Genomic DNA, 13,487 nt, shown 5'->3' with positions numbered 1-13,487 from the left:
CTTCAGTTGTGTCCGACTCTGTGCGACCCCATAGACAGCAGCCCACCAGGCTTCCCCGTCCCTGGGATTCTCCAGGCAAGAACACTGAAGTGGGCTGCCATTTCCTTCTCCAATGCATAAAAGTGAAAAGTGAAAGTAAAGTTGCTCAGTCGTGTCCGACTCTTAGCAACCCCATGGACTGCGGCCCACCAGGGTCCTCCGTCCATGGGATTTTCCAGGCAAGAATACTGGAGTGGGGTGCCATTGCCTTCTCCATAGCTTTGACTAGATGGACTTTTGTTAGCAAAGTAATGTCTCTGCTTTTTAATATGCTGTCTAAGTTTGTCATAGCTTTTCTTCCAAGGAGCAAGCATCTTTTAATTTTAATGTAAATACATAGCCTCACTGAAAATGGACGCTCATTTTAGAGAAGTAGTCAGTTATCTCGGAAAAATCTTGAGATGATTGTTTCCATATAGCCAAATGAATCATTTCACTTGAGACTAAACTCTATTTAAATAATAAGCTTCTGTTTTTTTGTTTGGCTAGTATTTCAGAATATTTATTTTATTCCTTTCTTACCGGTGTTTTAGACTAGAAATTCCTAGTGCTTTAGACTAGAAATCCCCAGAGGTATAAGTAAGAATGAATAAAATCTGGGGGGAAAGAGTATTTTACTTGTGAAACTAGGCCTTCAAGTTAATGGAATCTTAAGATAATAGTCTCCAGTTGTGTATTGACTGTACAGGCTTGAACCTTAATGGGAAAACAACTTTGAAATCTATAGCAAGGCTCCATATTCAGAAAAGGAATAGAGCCTGGGTATAATGTCTTATTCTGTTTCCTCCTACAGTTTATATTTGAAATGTTTTTTATACAATTATGTATTTTAAATAAATGGTCTTCCATGCTATAGATCCTAGTTACATAGAAATGGAATCTCTCTGAAAAAAACATTATAGAAACTCAAATGGGCAGATTAGTCTTCCTAAACAATTAACTGATTCATTTGATTTTCTAGTGATGAAGAGTTGGGGATTTTTGTCTTTTTCCCTTCTCTGGGGGTAAAAAATAAATCTATCTTATCAATGTTTAAAACATTTCACATGGAGGTAAATTTTACAGGTACATGAATGATTTTGGTCTGACAATTTTCAAGCTGAGGAAGTTCTGAAAGTGTAGTGTAAATGGAAAAATTTGGAAATTCCAAAAATCTGTTTGGTGGTGGCAACTTATGGATATTTTCTCTTTCCTTTGTTTCTTCTATTCAGAGCTTTAACACACAAATTAAAAACTGGTGGCCAGGGGCTTGAACAAAACAGAACAGAAACTTTCACCACTTTCTTTCTGTCTTGTCTTTAGCCTCTTTATGAAGTTAAATTATCCTTCTGGTCTTTAAAGACTTTGGAATCTAGATTCCTTCTAAAATTCATCTCTTAAATCTGATATAATAAATTCATTTAGGTAAAAGAATAAAGGATATAATTGTGATCTATTATTAATACTGCTTATGTGTTTAGCACAATGCATGACAGAGAGTTATTGCTCAGTAAATTGTAGCATAATAGTGCTAAACACAGGCTTCCCAGGTGATGCCAGTGCTCAAAGGACCTGCCTGCCAGTGTGGGAGACGTAAGAGATGTGGGTTCACACCCTGGATCAGGAAGATCTCCTGGAGGAGGAAATGGCCACCCACTCCAGTTTTCTTGCCTGGAGACTCCCATGGACAGAGGATTAACAATATGTTTCATTAATATAATTCATGAATTTAAGAAGTCTATCTTGTTTAGTCTTTTGATGTAATAATTTGACATACTCCACTATTTTATTATTACACATAAGATTACCTGGTAATTGTTCAGTCGCCCAGTCGTGTCCTGCTCTTTATGACCCATGGCCTGCAGCACACCAGGCATCCCTGTATTACATACCTGGTAATTCTGTTATGTTATGTCTATAATTCTGCATACAATCTCTATTGCCAGTACCTCCCTAGAAGAATAACTAATGCAAGAAGAAGGTGGTCAGATCTTTCTCTCTTTTTTGGTCACCACCAACTTCAGAGACACTAGTTACTTATCACATATGGACAGAAGAATAAATAAAGAGGAAACACTGACTTTAAAATTCTAGTTTATTTATATATGGCTACTTTCTTCTAACCTGTCCTTCAGAACTTATATATGTTTAATTATACATAAAACCTAATATAAGATGCCAGTGTAGGGGGAAAAAATGAGGTAGTAAAAATACCACGGGTAAACTTTCAAATGTTTTACCCCCTGCAAATTTTCTCCCAAGGTCTTTCAATACATTCATAAAACATGTTACCAAGTCATCAGATGAAAATACACAAATTTACATGTAGCAAAAGAACTACGCAATTCAACCTCACATAGAGGGGAAAGTAACCTTTCCATTCCCTATTTCCCATCACAGTCCTTAGAAGAGAAGTCATAACTGGCAGGCATAGAGAGCTCGTATAATTGCTCCTTTTTCTTTTAGAGTTTCTACTGCCCTTTCTGGAGAAGGAAATGGAAACCCACTTCAGTATTCTTACCTGGAGAATTCCATGGACAGAGGAGCCTGGCGGGCTACAGTCCATGGGTTCGCAGAGAGTCGGACAGGACTGAAGCGACTCGCAGGGCGTGGTGGCTGGGGGGTAAACGCAGAAACCGGTACCCCGCCCCCACTCAGTTCCACAGAAGAGAGAACAGGGGAACACAAGGCATTGCCCACAAGACCCAGAGAGGTCAGTGAGTGTCCCAGGAAGTCAGGCCTTCTCTGTAACTGACTGCTTTCTGGTCTGCTTTGCCGATCATTTCCCGCATTTCCTCTGTTACATTTTCCACTAACCAATTCAGTCTAAAGGATATGTAGACATTAAAAGGTGTCTAAGAGCATATGTCTTTTCCTTAAATCTCTTTTCATTCCTACTTTCTAGGAAAGGCCTGTAAAAAAAAAATTCTACTTCCTTTTCTATATGTTCCTGTCTCTACTTGATTATACGTATTGGAGAATGCTTGCTGCTGCTGCTGCTGCTAAGTCGCTTCAGTCATGTCCGACTCTGTGCGACCCCAGAGACGGCAGCCCACCAGGCTCCCCAGTCCCTGGGATTCTTCAGGCAAGAACACTGGAGTGGGTTGCCATTTCCTTCTCCAATGCGTGAAAGTGAAAAGTGAAAGTGAAGTCGCTCTGTCGTGTCCGACTCTTAGCAACCCCATGGACTGCATGCAGCCAATCAGGCTCCTCCATCCATGGGATTTTCCAGGCAAGAGTACTGGAGTGGGGTGCCATTGCCTTCTCCGGGAGAATGCTTACATTTCATTAAAAAAAAAAAAAATTACCTTTTCCAAAATAAGCTCGCTTATGCACACTTTGAACACCTTTGTATCCCAAGCTCCTGCAGACGACCAGTCCTCCACGCAGTTCCCAGCGGTCGTCACACACCGTACCCCACTGGCCTTCGTGAAAAATCTCCACTCTACCTTCGTGAGGGCCGCTGCCACCCACCAGTCGGACTGTATTAGATTGTCCTGTAACAGAAATAAACAGGGTTTAATTTTTTATATATGCACATACTGCTTTATAATGCTTTCTCTTAAAAGAAAAAAAGCACATTTTTCCCAGTAAGTTCAATTATTGGAATAAGTATTAAATTTTCTAGCCCCACCTATTGGTAAAGACTTTAATTGCAAACACTGTACTAGCAGTCAAATCTGAAGAAGAAAGCTCTTCTTTCTTGTGAATCTCTTCCAGTAACTTTAAAATTTAACAGCCACAAGTCTGTTAATGTTATAGAGATTTTATGATATTTTATAATATCATAAACATAAAATAGGCCAAATATCCCATTCTTCACCAAGATGAACAAAATAACTATAGTGACAACACTGATCTAGAAACAGCAAGACTCTTCCTTGTTACAAGGTCCCTGGATTTTATCCCAAAGTGTTTATCTTGTTTTGTAAAAGCATTAATGAGACCGGGATCAGATAATTTTTATTTTGAGAAATTGCTAAAAAGTACACTTTGGGAAGAAACATACCATGTCTATAATAGTAAAAGTAATTTTGCTCTGCAATGCCTAAGTAATTAAAATTGCCATACATGCTGTAAACTTTTATAAAATCTTGATCATGTGCAGCAATTAAAGTGTCTCTTTTTGCCTTCTTTAAAAGCAACATATACATTTCAAACCCAAGAACAGGCAAATAAAGTGGGTAATTAGTATTATAAAAAGTTTCAGTTAGAGTTAGAAAATTTCTTTAAATAACCTATACTATTCTAGTAAGTTTTTGCTTAAGAATATTTGGCTAAAAATGAGGAAACAGAAAAGACAGAAAATAACTTTTAAAATATATTTAGTGCTAAATAAAAATAACAATATTCTCTAATAATTAAAAAAGCCAATGAATTAAACACAATTCTACTTAAATATATCTTTTCAAATACAAGTTTGAAGGACATCATATTATAAAAAAGCACAATGTAACTGTTACAACAAAAGTATCTCTGTAATGTGAAAATGGAATTTTAGGTTATGGGTTTTCAGAACTCAGTTACCTAAAGAAAGAGTAACTTTTTTTTTTAATTTCAGTAAATTTTGTTGGAACAGTAATCCAACAATGTGTAAAGGAAAATAAGCCGTTTCCTACAAGCCTGACTGAGCCACTCAGAAACAGGAAAAGCAAACAAATTAAATGTAGTATTACAATTATTTTCTTGATTCTTCCAAAATGTTATTCAGTGCTAAATAATGAATTTATGCAATAATGCCCAGGTGCATAAGCCCTTTTTCACTCAATAAATGTGAATTATAAGCATTAACATTTTTTAAAAGGAAAATAGCTTGCTATTGCAGTATTCAAACTTCCAATTACTGAGTAACCCAATTGTTCACTGTAAATGCCTAAGAAATAGGAACTGATCCAGCAGCAGATTGTGTAAAGTTTTAAAATGCTAGAGTCATGTAATAGTAACTAGTGCCACTCCCAAGTGTTTAAATTTTACACAAGTCAGAAATACCTAAACACAACATGTTTACCATGATTCTATGAAAAAACAGATGTCACATTCAAACACGTGATTTTATGAGCTTGCCTTACTGCCCAAATAAGTGTACAGAAGTGTTCTCATTGTGGGTTCTTACCCCCTTCAGTTCAGTTCAGTTGCTCAGTCGTGTGCAACTCTGCAACCCCATGAAAGGCAGCACGCCAGGCCTCCCTGTCCATCACCAACTCCCGGAGTCCACCCAAACCCATGTCCATTGAGTCGGTGATGCCATCCAACCAATTCATCCTCTGTTGTCCCCTTCTCCTCCTGCCCTCAATCTTTCCCAGCATCAGGGTCTTTTCAAATGAGTCAACTCTTCGCATCAGGTGACCAAAGTATTGCAGTTTCAGCTTCACATCAGTCCTTCCAATGAACACCCAGGGCTGATCTCCTTCAGAATGGACTGGTTGGATCTCCTTGCAGTCCAAGGGACTCTTCAAGAGTCTTCTCCAACACCACAGTTCAAAAGCATCAATTCTGTGCTCAGCTTTTTTTATAGTCCAACTCTCACATCCATACATCACTTTTCTCCTTACATCTCTGAAAATGCCATTAAGGAACCCGGCTTGTCCTGGATCAGTGGGTCTCAAACTTTAGTTTGTCTTAGCTCAGGCTGCTACAACAAATATACCATGGACTGATGGGTTAAGCAATATTAATTTCTCACAGTTCTGGAAGCTGGAAAGTCCAAAAAACAAGGTGATGGCAGATTCAGGATTGGGTTTAGCCAACTTCTTGCAGCCAGCTGCCTCTTGTCTGCTGTGCTCAGGTGGCCTTTCCTCAGTGTATGTAAAAAAAGAAGTAGAGAATAGGTCTCTGGTCTCTTCTTGTAATACTACTAATAGAGGAAAACAGTAGAATGGGAAAGACTAGAGATACCAGGAAAATTTCTTCAGGAAAATTAGAGATACCAAGGGAACATTTCATGCAAAGATGGGCTCAATAAAGGACAGAAATGGTATGGACCTAACAGAAGCAGAAGATATTAAGAAGAGGTGGCAAGAATACAGGGAAAACTACACTAAAAAGATCTTAATGACTCAGATAATCATGATGGTGTGATCACTCACCTAGAGCCAGATACCCTGGTGTGCAAAGTCAAGTGAGCCTTAGGAAGCATCACTATGAACAAAGCTAGTGGAGGTGATGGAATTCCAGTTGAGCTATGTCAAACCCTAAAAGATGACGCTGTGAAAGTGCTGCACTCAGTATGCTAGCAAATTTGGAAAACTCATCAGTGGCCACAGGACTGTAAAAGGTCAGTTTTCATTCCAGTCACAGTGAAGGGCAATGCCAAAGAAAGTTCAAACTACCACCAACTGCACTCATCTCACACACTAGCAAAGTAATGCTTAAAATTCTCCAAGCCAGGATTCAACTGTACATGAACCAAGAACTTCCAGATGTTCAAGCTGGATTTAGAAAAGGCAGAAGAACCAGAGATCAAATTGCCAACATCTGTTGGATCATTGAAAAAGTAAGAGAGTTCCAGAAAAAAATCTACTTCTGCTTCGCTATGCTAAAGCCTTTGACTGGGTGGATCACAACAAACTGTGGAAAATTCTTCAAGAGACAGGAATGCCAGACTACCTAACCTGCCTCTGGAGAAACCAGTATGCAGGTCAAGAAGCAACAGTTAGAACCAGACATGGAAGAAGGGACTGGTTCCAAATTGGGAAAGGAGTATACCAAGGCTATATATTGTCACCCTGTTTATTTAACTTATATGCAGAGTACATCATGCAAAATGCCAGGCTGGATGAAGCACAAGCTGCAATCAAGGTTGCCAAGAGAAATATCAATAACCTCAGATATGCAGATGATACCACCTGTATGGCAGAAAGCAAAGAGTAACTAAAGAGCCTCTTGATGAAAGTGAAAGAGGAGAATTAAAAAGCTGGCTTAAAACTCAACATTCAGAAAACTAAGATCATGGCATCCAGTCCCATCACTTCATGGCAAAAAGATGGGGAAGCAATGGAAATAGTGAGAGACTATTTTCTTGGGCTCCAAAATCACTGTGGATGGTGACTGCAGCAATGAAATTAAAAGCAGCTTGTTCCTTGGAAGAAAGACTATGACCAACCTAGACAGCATACTAAAAAGCAGGGACATTACTTTGCCAACAAAGGTCCGTCTAGTCAAAGCTATGGTTTTTCCAGTAGTCATGTATGAATGTGAGAGTTGAACTATAAAGAAAGCTGAGTGCCAAATAATTGATGCTTTTCAACTGTGGTTTGGAGAAGACTCTTGAGAGTCCCTTAGACTGCAAGGAGATCCAACCAGTCAATCCTAAAGGAGCTCAATCCTGAATATTCATTGGAAGGACTGATGCTGAAGCTGAAGCTCCAATACTTTGGCCATCTGATATGCAGAACTGACTCATTAGAAAAGACCTTGATGCTGGTAAAGATTGAAGTTGGGAGGAGAAGGGGATGACAGAGGATGAGATGGTTGTTGGCATCACCAACTCAATGGACATGAGTTTGAGCAAACTCTGGGAGTTGGTGATAGACAGGGAAGCCTGGCGTGCTACAGTCCATGGAACTGCAAAGAGTCTGACATGACTGGGCAACTGAACTGAACTGAATCCCATGACAGCGACCCTACTCCTGACCTCACTTAAACCTAATTAGCTCCTTAAAAGTCTACCTTCAAATACCATCCCATTAGGGTTTCAGTGTATAAATATGAGGAGGGGGGCTCAAAGACTGTTGGTCTCACACCCAGAGTTTCTGATGCAGTAGGTTTTTAGTAGAACCCAACAATCTGTGCTTTTCACAAATTCCCAGGGACTTCCCCAGTGGTCCAGTGGTTAAGACTTTGTTTTCCCGTGCAGTGGGTGTGGGTTTGATCTGTGGTTGGGGAGCTCAGATCCCACATACCTTGCAGTCCAAAAAAACAAACCAAACAAAACAAAACCATAATACAGAAGTAATATTGTAACAGTGCAATAAAGTCTTTAACAAGTGGTCCACATTAAAAAAAATTTAAAAAAAAAACGAGTTCCCAAGTGATGCTGATGCTATTAGGTTCCATACTTCGAGAAACACTAACCTAAAGTTCACCTTATACATTTTAAAGAGAAAGCACGTTATATAAGAAACAACTATTGATGCTTGTATTCAATCCTTTGACCTCATTTATTTCAAAAAGGATGGCTTGTAGATTTCTTCCAAATTCCCTGTGCTTGTAGGTGTTTAAGGGAGGTTTAATTCCTTACTGCCAAATACGTTTGGATATGCCTATGCTTATCTCTCACTTAAATATTTTGAGTTATAAATCAATTGCTGATAGCTGATCGCACTTTGATGATCCCTGATCATCTCTGAACTAATAGAATGAAAAGAAGCAGGTCAACAGATTCATTCAAGTGTCAGTATCACACATGCAACTACTCTGTTTTGGAAAAAAGTTCATTTTATCATTTTGAAGTGCCTCAATCACAGCATGTTTCTCTATAAGATGGTAGATCAGAATTTTCTATGAATGTGGATGTAAATAATGTCTTGCTGCTGCTACTGCTAAGTCACTTCAGTCGTGTCTGACTCTTTGCGACCCCATAGACGGCAGCCCACCAGGCTCCCTGTCCCTGGGATTCTCCAGGCAAGAACACTGGAGTGGGTTGCCATTTCCTTCTCCAATACATGAAAGTGAAAAGTGAAAGTGAAGATGCTCAGTCGTCTCCAACTCTTAGCGACCCTATAGACTGCAGCACACCAGGCTCCTCCATCCATGGGATTTTCCAGGCAAGAGTACTGGAGTGGTATGCCATTGCCTTCTCTGAAATAATGCCTTAGCATCACACTAATATAATTAGTCAGGTTTTTTTTTTTTTTCCTAATTGGGAAACTTTTGCCTTGTACTTAAGATTTCAGAAGAGTAATTTTTATGATTTTTTTTTTCTGGGTCACTATCTTAATTCCCTTCTTAACTTTATTAAATGTAGATATTTTTTCTAGAGTCAAATCACAGAAACACAGATAAACACTATGTGCCCACTTCATGACCCTCTGTATTAGTTATTACTTTGTAATTGGCTAAAAACAGAAACACAAATCAAAATGGGAAGAACTCCCCATGTCAAAGACCACAGGATTCTCTCAGAACTCAGTGATGCGAGAGTAGTCAGGCATCTGGACCAGCTAAATCAAGACGTGAACCTGCTCAGGACTCTCTCCAACTGTTATCCAAGAGTCTCTGTTATGTTGCTTCATTCTTTTCTTTAATTGCCAGCTGGATATCTTTGTTCTTCAGTGAACATGTCTGTTATCAACTCTTAAATTTATATTTTACATTCTCTTTCTTACAGACAGTTCTAAAATACAAAGTCCTCTGATGGCCTAGTTTGGATGAGATTCCCATCTATGGACTCAACAGCTTTGGCCAAAGACATGGTCAGTTGTGTTCACATGGCATTCTTGGAATGGGGGAAGGAGAGGGGCATTTCCTGTGGAAGGTGAGTTTTGAGCAAAGACAGTAAGCCCAGTTCATAAAACATTTTAATAACCTTGGTGTATTTATGATCACTAATTGTACTGTATGTTTAGCCTTGTGTTCTTTTTCATATCCCTGACTGTAGAGTATAAATGAAATTAAAAATGCAAGAGTTAGATAATCTGGATTCTGCCTCTTCCTCTGACTCTGTTCATGTGAGCTATTAGACAGTTTAACCTCCAGTACCAAATTCTCCAACTGTTAAGAAAGAGTACATGATATTTTCTCTTTTACTTAAACACATCTAAACACAACTTCTTTGTGCCAGGCATTTTCTTTGGTTCTATGAATTATTTGAATAAAGCATATATCCTGTCCTCAAGACTCAAGTATTTTTGAGGTTATTACGAAGCTTGGTTTTGTAACAGGAGGGAAAGGGGCAGGGCACAACTTTGGAAAGAATGACATAGCCCAGTAAAACTCATTCAGTTGTGTCTGACTCTTTGTGGCCCCATGGACTATGCAGTCCATGGAATTCTCCAGCCCAGAATACTAGAGTGAGTAACCTTTTCCTTCTCCAGGGGATCTTCCCAACCCAAGGATTGAACTCAGGTCTCCCCCCTTGCAGGAGGATTCTTTACCAGCCGGGCCACAAGGGGAGCCCAAGGATACTGGAGTTGGTAGACTAGCCCTTCTCCAGCAGATCCTCCTGACCCAGGAATTAAACTGGGGTTTCCTGCACTGCAGGAGAATTCTTTACCAACTTAGCTATTGGACATAGACCAAGGACACAACATAAACCGATTAGTATCAAATGGCTTCAAGATGGCAGACAAAGTCGGCTTTAATTAGACCTTGATCATCAATCAGCAAGCTAAATGTCACACCCAGAGGCACCATGACAGTTCCAAGGCACTGTCAAAAGACTAAGGAGTGGGTGGTGGCTGATTTCTCGGAAATCTCTACCATTTCCGAAAAATAGTTGGAATAATTTTCCCACTCATTAGCATATGAAATTACCAAGCCTATAAAACAAACCATGCCACATTTGTGCAGAAAATCCTGCAGTATTCCAAAGGAGATAAGTGGAGACTTTTCAGTTCAGTTCAGTCACTCAGTCATGTCCAACTCTTTACAACCCTGTGGACTGCAGCATGTCAGGCTTCCCTGTCCATCACAAACTCCCGGAACTTACACAAACTCATGTCCATTGAGTCAGGGATGCCATCCAACCATCTCATCCTCTGTTGTCCCCTTCTCCTCCCACCTTCAATCTTTCCCAGCATCAGGGTCTTTTCAAAAGAGTCAGCTCTTCACATCAGGTGGCCAAAGTATTTCTGTTTCAGAATCAGTCCTTCCAATCAATATTCAGGATAGATTTCATTTAGAATGGACTGGTTGGATCTCCTTGCAGTCCAAGGGACTCTTAAAGAGTCTTCTCCAACAACACAGTTCAAAAGTATCAATTCTTCAGCCCTCAGCTTTCTTTACAGTCCAAGTCTCACATCCATACATGACTACTGGAAAACCATAGCTTTGACTAGATGGATCTTTGCTAGCAAAGTAATGTCTCTGCTTTCTAATATGCTGTCTAGGTTGCTCATAGCTTTTCTTCCAAGAAGCAGTTCAGTTCAGTTCAGTCAATCAGTCGTGTCTGAATCTTTGTGACCCCACAAACCACAGCATGCCAGGCCTCCCTGTACATCACCATCTCCTGGAGTTTACCCAAACTCATGTCCATTGAGTCAGTGATACCATCCAACCATCTCACCTCTGTTGTCCCCTTCTCCTGCCCTCAATCTTTCCCAGCATCAGGGTCTTTTCAAGAGTCAGCTCTTCACATCAGGTGGTCAAAGTATTGGAGTTTCAGCTTCAACATCAGTCCTTCCAACGAACACCCAGGCCTGATCTCCTTTAGGATGGACTGCTTGGATCTTCTTGAAGTCCAAGGGACTCTCAAGAGTCTTCTCCAACACTACAGTTCAAAAGCATCAATTCTTTGGTGCTCGGCTTTCTTTATAGTCCAACTCTCACATCATAAATGACTACTGGAAAAACCATAGCCTTGACGAGATGGACTTTTATAGGCAAAGTAATGTCTCCACTTTTTAATATGCTGTCTAGGTTGGTCATAACTTTCCTTCCAAGGAGTAAGTGTCTTATAATTTCATGGCTGCAGTCACCATCTGCAGTGATTTTGGAGCCCCCCAAAATAAAGTCTGACACTGTTTCCACATCTTCTTGCCATGAAGTGATGGGACCGGATGCCATGATCTTAGTTTTCTGAATGTTGAGCTTTAAGCCAACTTTTTCACTCTCCTCTTTCACTTTTATCAAGAGGCTCTTTAGTTCCCCTTCACATTCTGCCATAAATGTTGTGTCATCTGCATATCTAAGGTTATTGATATATCTCCTGGCAATCTTGATTCCAGCTTGTCCTTCCTCCAGCCCAGCATTTCTCATGATGTACTCTGCATATAAGTTAAATAAGCAGGGTGACAATATACAGCCTTGACATACTCCTTCCTATTTGTAACCAGTCTATTATCCCATGTTCAATTCTAACTGTTGCTTCCTGACCTGCATACATGTTTCTCAAGAGGCAGGTCAGGTGGTCTGGTATTCCCATCTCTTTCAGAATATTCCACAGTTTGTTGTGATCCAGAGTCAAAGGCTTTGGCATTGTCAATAAAGCAGAAGTAGATGTTTTTCTGGAACTCTCTTGCCTTTTTGTTGATCCAACAGATGTTTGCAATTTGGTCTCTGGTCCCTCTGCCTTTTCTAAATCCAGGTTGAATATCTGGAAGTTTACAGTTCATGTATTGTTGAAGCCTGACTTGGAGAATTTTAAGCATTACTCTGCTAGTGTGTGAGATGAGTGCAATTGTGTGGTAGTTTGAACATTCTTTGGCATTGCCTTCTTTGAGATTGGAATGAAAACTGACCTTTTCCAGTCCTGTGGTCACTGCTGAGTTTTCCAATTTGTTGACATAGTGAGTGCATCACTTTCACAGCATCATCTTTTAGGATTTGAAATAGCTCGACTGGAATTCCATCACCTCCACTCACTTTGACCATAGTGATGATTCCTCAGGCCCACTTGACTTCACATTCCAGGACGTCTGGCTGTAGGTGAGTGATCACACCATCGTGGTTATCTGAGTCATGAAGATCTTTTTTGTACAGTTCTTCTGTGTATTCTTGCCACCTCTTAGTATCTTCTGCTTCTGTTAGGTCCATATTGTTTCTGTCTTTTATGGAGCCCATCTTTGCATGAAACATTCCATTAGTATCTCTAATTTTCCTGAAGAGATCTCTAGTCTTTCCCATTCTGTTGTTTTCCTCTATTTCTTTGCATTGAATGCTGAGCAAGGCTTTCTTATCTCTCCTTGCTATTCTTTGGAACTCTGCATTCAGACGGGTATATCTTTCCTTTTCTCCTTTGCCTTTCCCTTCTCTTCTTTTCTCAGACAACAATTTTGCCTTTTTGCTTTTCTTTTTCTGGGGATGGTGTTGATCAGTGCCCCTGCACAGTATCATGAACCTCTGTCCATAGTTCTTCAGGCACTTTATCGGATCTAATCCCTTGAATCTATTTGTCACTTCCAGTGAATAATCATAAGGGATTTGATTTAGGTCATACCTGAATGGTCTAGTCATTTTCCCTACTTCAATTTATCTCTGATTTTGGCAATAAAGAGTTCATGATCTGAGCCACAGTCAGCTCCTGGTCTTGTTTTTGCTGACTTTAAGGAGCTTCTCCATCTTTGACTGCAAAGAATATAGTCAATCTGATTTTGGTATTGACCATTGGGTGATCTCCATGTGTAGAGGCTTCTCTTGTGTTGTTGGAAGAGTGTATTTACTATGACCAGTGTGTTCTCTTGGAAAAACTTGATTAGCCTTTGCCCTGCTTCATTTTTACTCCAAGGCCAAATTTGCCCGTTACTCCAGGTATCTCTTTACTTCGTACTTTTGCAATCCAGTCCCCTATATGAAAAGGACATCTTTTTTGG

General features: G+C 39.9%; 1 protein-coding gene across 1 annotated transcript in view; it reads right to left on the bottom strand.

The window, feature by feature from the left end:
* The window catches only part of MSR1 (macrophage scavenger receptor 1), a 79,246-nt gene that overhangs the window by 11,555 nt on the left and 54,204 nt on the right, over window positions 1–13,487 (bottom strand). The window contains exon 9 of the mRNA XM_010858376.1: window positions 3,327–3,515. Within this exon, the coding sequence (XP_010856678.1) occupies window positions 3,327–3,515 (189 nt within the window). The remainder of the gene's footprint in view (window positions 1–3,326; window positions 3,516–13,487) is intronic.

The sequence above is a fragment of the Bison bison genome, unplaced genomic scaffold, assembly GCF_000754665.1.
Source record: "Bison bison bison isolate TAMUID 2011002044 unplaced genomic scaffold, Bison_UMD1.0 scf7180017864386, whole genome shotgun sequence".
Classification (NCBI taxonomy): Eukaryota; Metazoa; Chordata; class Mammalia; order Artiodactyla; family Bovidae; genus Bison; species Bison bison.
This window is presented reverse-complemented; position numbering and strand designations above follow the sequence as displayed.